Source organism: Cannabis sativa, chromosome 5 (genome assembly GCF_029168945.1).
Source record: "Cannabis sativa cultivar Pink pepper isolate KNU-18-1 chromosome 5, ASM2916894v1, whole genome shotgun sequence".
NCBI classification, from domain to species: domain Eukaryota; kingdom Viridiplantae; phylum Streptophyta; class Magnoliopsida; order Rosales; family Cannabaceae; genus Cannabis; species Cannabis sativa.
Window position 1 is genome coordinate 2,228,388 of NC_083605.1, and position 6,857 is coordinate 2,235,244.

At 29.6% G+C, this 6,857-nt stretch overlaps 1 protein-coding gene across 6 annotated transcripts; it reads left to right on the forward strand.

The window, feature by feature from the left end:
* The first annotated feature begins 1,336 nt into the window (after positions 1 to 1,336).
* Positions 1,337 to 4,525, forward strand: LOC115717414 (dolichol-phosphate mannosyltransferase subunit 1). Of its 6 annotated transcripts, none has more exons than XM_030646381.2 (10): positions 1,337 to 1,488; positions 2,259 to 2,319; positions 2,582 to 2,741; positions 2,829 to 2,928; positions 3,008 to 3,041; positions 3,120 to 3,196; positions 3,287 to 3,312; positions 3,404 to 3,568; positions 3,661 to 3,775; positions 4,215 to 4,525. In XM_030646381.2, the coding sequence occupies exons 3-10, from the start codon at positions 2,635 to 2,637 to the stop codon at positions 4,317 to 4,319; spliced, it is 729 nt and encodes a 242-aa protein (XP_030502241.2). In that variant the 5' UTR covers positions 1,337 to 1,488; positions 2,259 to 2,319; positions 2,582 to 2,634; the 3' UTR covers positions 4,320 to 4,525. The 6 variants fall into 6 exon arrangements, with proteins under 6 accessions (XP_030502241.2, XP_030502244.2, XP_030502243.2 ...); XM_030646384.2 differs by having other exon boundaries at positions 2,259 to 2,313; XM_061115212.1 differs by having other exon boundaries at positions 1,352 to 1,499; positions 2,259 to 2,317.
* Positions 4,526 to 6,857: the final 2,332 nt, after the last annotated feature.

The window sequence follows — 6,857 nt, forward strand, 5'->3', positions numbered from 1 at the left end:
TTCATGCTTTGTTTTTTTAAAAAAAATTGATCAAAAAACAAAGAGGTTACAAATCTAAATAGAAAGGTTACAAATTTTAATATGGATTTGTAACCTATGGACCAAACTTAATCATATGTAATCAAGAAACTAATTAGATTTGGAGGGTTCTGTAAGAGGATGTTTCTAGCTGATAGAAATTGATGAAACAAACATTTATTTCAGATGAGAACCTTAAAATTGAAGTTATATCGGTGAGGAGATTCAAAGCTTCAAAATGAAGCTCGAAAACCATTCAACCATTCAAGTGTGCATGTGATTGTTTTTAACATTTTTCAACATGGTTCAAAATATTTACTCCAGGTGACATATCGTCTAGTGTCATTTTTTAGATAAATATTTTGAAACATCAGGCATTCAATGGGGTAAGTTTTCTGATTTTTTTACCTTCAATCCTTCTTACATGCTTAGTCACAACGAAAAAAAATTTACTGTCCCTAAATTGGTGTGCCTTCTCTGTTTCTATTAATTGTTTCAGGACACATCATCTATACTTATTTTACATGTATTAATTTTGGTGCCGTTTGGTAACACTTTTATTTTTTAATTTTTTAATCACAAAATGAAAGTAAAATTTTTGTTTTTGAAAAACAAAAAAGTATTCTGTAACTAATTTTGTTTTTCAATTTTAAAAATAAAAAACAAAAGTGTGTTCTGTAAAGTTTTTATTTTTTTTTTATTTATTGATTTTATTTACGTCGGGTCTAGGTTCTGGGTCGGATCGAGTTCAGTTCAGAGGCCAGGTTCAGCGCCAAGGCCATGGGGAGATTTGGGTCCGAGTCTGATCGAAGTCAAAAATATTAATTAAAAAAAAAATCTGTTTAAAAAAAATATTGAAAGTGATTTTTATTGTTTTTAAAATTTTAATTGTTAATTAAAAAATTGAAAAGTAAAAATAGCTTTATAGAACATGTTTTTGAAAAATATTTTCACTTTTTCAATTTTAGAAACAGAAAATTGATTAAAAAAGTGTTACCAAATACCACCTTAGTTTAAACTTTAAAGTTTGTTAAGAAATTCATTATATGCTAAATAGATATCGATGATGTGGACTAAAATTATTGGTGGGATAGAAAGGGCACACCAATTTAGAGACAGCAATTTTTTTTTTCTAGTAACAACCATGGAGATTCTACTATATAAACAATGTTAATAAAAATTCCCCCAAAATTGGTTATTTTTGTAAACAAACGCTACATAATCTCCATCAGCGAATGTTTCAAGTTGGGCTTACGATTGTACTTTTTGGGCCCAGCCCAACCTAGAAAGCCCATACCAGCCCAACCCAATACCATTTCTTCATTTCTTTCTTTCTCTCTCTTCCAAAACCATTCTGAGGAGCCAATTACACGCCGTGATCGCTCAGCCACTGACCCGCCGTCGCCGCCACCAAACACGACCGCCGCCCGAAGAGGACAACAACACCATCAAGCGACCAACACGATCACGGTAAATTTATTGTGCGTTTTCGATTCATTTCTAAGTTCGATTTTGATTTTAATTAGTTTATTTCTGATTCGAGTTATTCGATTGTGTGTGTTTCTTCAATTTCGCAATCTGGAATCTCAAGATTCATTACATTTTTGTTTTTGTTTCGATTCTATAAAGTTGATCAAAATTAGGTATGGTTCTTAGTGATTGATTGATTGTTCTATGTCATAAAGATCTGATTATTCTTTTTTCTCCTTGGTTGCCCACACTGTGTTTGTTCAAATGCATCATATATTGAGAAATATCAGATTTCATATAGATATAATTGGTTGTGGGCATTGCTAGAACTTGGTCATTCTTAGCATCTTTAGAGAGCTTTGGGTCTCTTCCCTTGTAGAGACTTTAGTCTACTTTTGCCTTTATTCAATAATAGCTCAACAATTCTAGTCGATTTCGGCTACTGTCTCATTAAGATCATTACTATTTGTGCTGGTTTATTGGCTTTTGCTACTTTTTTACTGAGTTCACAGGGAGGTTCTTATCAGAGATAATACACATGTATATAATGTATGAACACTTCTGCAGAGAACGTAAATGTGTGAAAAACATTAATGTCTTACACTTGTAGAGCTTTTATAGTTCTAAGTTGTAATTTCTTTGATTTGGATTTAATTTTAAGATGATGCATTCTCTCTATATATAAGTATCTTTATTGTAATTGTTTCATGTTATTAAAATAATTAGAGCAGTGATATAAGTTGATTTGGTACCATTACTTTTGTTTGTAGCATTGAGAAGAACAATTTGTGGTTTGCAAAGTGGACTCACTCTCAGTATTGATTAGTAAGTGTAAGTTATGAACTAGTTGCATTTGGTACGACAGTTGAAGTGATAAACTAATATCTATGTGTGCATTGGTTGGTTGTTATGTCCCAAGATGATCTGCAGTGGTAATTCCACACAATAGTTTTAGTAAAAGCTTTTATGTTTTGCCTTTTTGTTAAGTTTAATTAGCTATTGAGATGAGTTTGGTTTGGTAGGCTCCAAGTTGTGTATGACTTTACCTCATATTGTTGTTTACATTATGCATCTTTCTGATGGTCATTTTCAGATCTCTGTGTGTGTGAGAGAGAGAGCAAGTGGAGATTCTAGGGTTGGATTTCAATGGAGATTGGCGATAATCCAAAAAATAAATACAGCATAATTGTCCCAACCTACAACGAGCGCCTCAACATTGCCCTCATTGTCTACCTCATCTTCAAGCATCTTAGGTGAACATTCTCTTTTTTCTCATTTTTTTTTTCAATTTTGTGCTCTGAATTCAATTTGAATGACTCCTGAGAATTTTTCGGGTTTAGGGATGTGGACTTTGAAGTGATTGTCGTCGACGATGGTAGTCCTGATGGTACTCAAGAAATCGTTAAGCAATTGCAGAAGGTTTATGGCGAGGAACGAATTGTAAGTATCGATATTTAACTATTCCAAAATTTTATATTAGATAACTGATTTTGACTATATGCTATGCTTTTGTTTGTAGTTGTTAAGACCGAGACCAAAGAAGCTTGGGTTGGGTATGTATGTACGTGTTTTCAGTGTTTTCTATTTTCAAATCCGTCCACTGATGTTTCTTTTTCTAAAATGAATCTCAGGGACGGCTTATATTCACGGTCTGAAACACGCTACCGGTAATTTTGTTGTGATTATGGATGCTGATTTATCTCACCATGTAAGTACTTTTGACCTAAATTTTATGAATCAATTTGTCTATAGAGTTATATTGATCGATTGATCTTTTGCTTGCTTTTTTTATATGTAGCCAAAGTATTTGCCTAGCTTCATCAAGTAAGAATTTCCCAGCTTGTGATTCTTAATTGTAGAACAGAAACAGAATATCTGAAACCCGATTTCCAAGACTTATTTTTTTATTCATTAGGAAACAATCGGAGACTGGTGCTAGTATAGTTACCGGAACCCGTTACGTTAAGGGTGGTGGCGTCCACGGATGGACCCTAATGCGCAAACTAACGAGTCGGGGAGCAAATGTCCTTGCACAAACACTTCTATGGCCAGGTGTATCCGATCTAACGGGATCTTTTCGGTACACTACACTAACCTAATTATTTCATTGACCAATAATGTCAATTTATGGAGATGAATTACTTTTAACATCTTTCTTTTAATTGAAGGAAGGCTTTATCGAAAATCGGTGCTTGAAGATGTTATTAGCTCGTGTGTTAGCAAGGGATATGTGTTTCAAATGGAGATGATAGTTCGTGCTTCTAGAAAAGGCTATCATATTGAAGAGGTACGTTTACATTTCATACTATTGTTACCATTGTTAGTGTTTGCATTACAAAACTCTGTGACCATTAAGTAATTCTTTACAACTTTTAACTTGCTTGCCAGTCTTATGATATGTGATTCCTATGATTTAGAGCAATTGTCTAAATGTGTGCATAATATGATAATATTTATGTCTTAATGTGTGCATAATGTGTGAATAGGACTAATAAGGTTGTTTGAGTGTTCAGCCATTAACTGTTATAACCATTAATATGCTATGCCTTTCAACATAAATCTTCAATATTAGAATGTGCAAACCATTTTGTGTCATATCAATTAATAATGGCCAAATATTCTTTGGGATATATAAAACCATTAATAGGGTTTCCCCTTCTTTATTTTTTTTTTGGTACAATTAGGCCATTTTATCATCTTTAAATTGAAATAACTTTAATTTGTAGGTGCCAATTACATTCGTTGATAGAGTGTATGGAACTTCAAAGCTTGGAGGATCTGAAATCGTTGAATACCTCAAAGGACTTGTCTATCTTCTTTTCACTACATAGAAAATCCCTTCATTTTAACCTTTTTTTTTGGATCTTTCACTAACCAGTTGTGTTTGAATTTATATTTTGGTAAAAGGCTTTTTCGAGTTGTATGAAAGATTTAACTTTTTTTAGACTATCAAAATGTTAGTATTGATACGAATATTAAATGAATATTTAAGATAAACATGAAGAAAAAATTAAAATAGGAAATATGAGTTTCATAAGATTGTGTGATTTGTCATTAATTGAATGGTTGCATATTAATCATTGTTAAATATATTAAAACTTTTTATTGTAATTAAACCATGAAACATTTTTCTAAGTAAATCTATACAAGTCCTTATATACATACATAATAGTGATTCAAATTGCTATGATGATGATGATTATTATGAATAAAGAATTAATAGTATTACTTCTTGTTTTCTTTCTTCTTCTTTTTGCCTTTTTTTCTTAATGAAATGTCTTCTAAAATAGTCATAATCTCATCCAATACTTTTCCACATACACAACAACATCTGCAATTTCACAAAAATTAAATTTGGTAAGTTTCTAATGATTTCATAATTAAAGAAATAACAATTTATTATAGCAATAATAACATAAAGATATAATTAGAAATACTTACAGAAAATTGTTCATAAGATTAGTTGTTGAGTGTTGTCCACAGTGAGAGCACCAAATCTTTGCCATGAAGAATTTTAACAAATTAATTGTATGAAATGTTTAATTTTGTACCTCTTTTTATGTATAAGTTTCAAAATGAAGTATTTAAATTTTAATTACTTGGGAATCAAGAAATTCAAAGTCAACAGAATCTTTCTTTATTTTTTTTATTTGGATTATTTTTTTTTCAAGCGTAACCAACCTTGAAGGATGATAATGAGAGTTCTCACTAGCTTAGTTTAGTTTAGATTTATGTATATTTATATATCTATACATTTAAGTTTTGTGTCAATTTCCTTTTTGGTTTAGGATTCAATTTAAGATATAATTTTTCTTTTTCTTTTTTTGAAAGAAAAAAATAGTAAACGATATAAAAAATGAATTTATTCTTAGTGAAGATAAATAAGATATTAATTACTTGGTTATTAAATTTAGGGGATTTTTCATTTTTACACTTTAAAATAATTTTTTTTTCATGAAATTTTACATAGAAATCCCATAACAACTAGCGTTGCAACCTAAATTGTAACAAAAAAAAATCGTATAGAAACTTCTATTGCAACTAGCGCTGCAACCACCTTAGAAACTAAAACCGTGAATTTGAACAAAAAAAATTAAAAAAACAGTATATGGGGTAATTTCCGTTAACTTTAATCTTTTCTAAAACGAGGTCATAATATTTATTTTATTTTTAATTTGTTGATTTTTATTTTATTTATGTATAATAATGTGCAATGTGATTATTACTGAGGAAAATAGGATTTGAAATTATATATAAAATAATAATTATTATTTGGGAATATGTATAAGTAAATAATAGTCACGATATAAAACTCAATTTATAAAACAATCCTTTTGAAAAAAAAAAATTTGAAATATCAACTAATAAATCACTATTCATTAAAAAAAAAACTAATAACTCGCGATTATCATTCAAAATTCAAATTTTATCGTTAAAGATAACTAATTATTATTATTTTTATAGGCCAAACTAGTCCTAAACTTAATAGGAATACAGTAAAACCTCTATCCAAGAATGCACTTGACCAAGTAAATTATATTCTAATTGGAAGGTTAAAACTAAATAGAGTTACACTAGAAAAAAAATTAAAAACTAAAAAATATCATTGTAACAATAATAACAATAAATAATCATTAATAATATATCATAATAGAAATATTTTAGAGTAAATATAATTTCATACATGTATTATAGTTTAAAATAAAATTATTAATTTTACATAAATAAATTTACAAAATACATGTATATATTTTATTAAGATGTAATTATTCTTATATAGAGGTATACTTTGTTAATATGAGACTTAAAAAATGTATAACTAATTACAATTTAGAGATTATTCTTATTTATAACTGGCCCAAATCGGGACTTGATTTTTTTTATATAGGTAGTGAGTAGTGAGACTCATTAATAATTATCTTCTCTTTCTTTCTTGTGTAGATTTCATAAGTAACTTCGTTAATTAATAAACTATTTAATTAATGGAGGATCCCATGAGTGATAAATCATCATATTATAATCTGAAATTCCGTATTTTAATATTCCCAGTTTGATTATTTAATTAAATGATTAATTAAATGCGGAATAATAAAGCGAGTATCGAAAACGAGTTTTACGTAGTTACAGAATGCAACTCCGTAACTCCAGAGAAACCCAGAAAAACAAACAGTGCATAAAAGTAAAACACACAAGATTTTTGTACGTGGTTTCAACAATCCTTTCAGATTGTTACTAGTCCACGGGGCCACGCCCAGAGATAAGATTCATTAGATCGGTATCAAAAATACAAAGTAATTGACTTATGCATAAATAGACTCCCTCTTATTGTATGCCGCAAGCTTGATGTATTCCACCTACTAACCGAATCT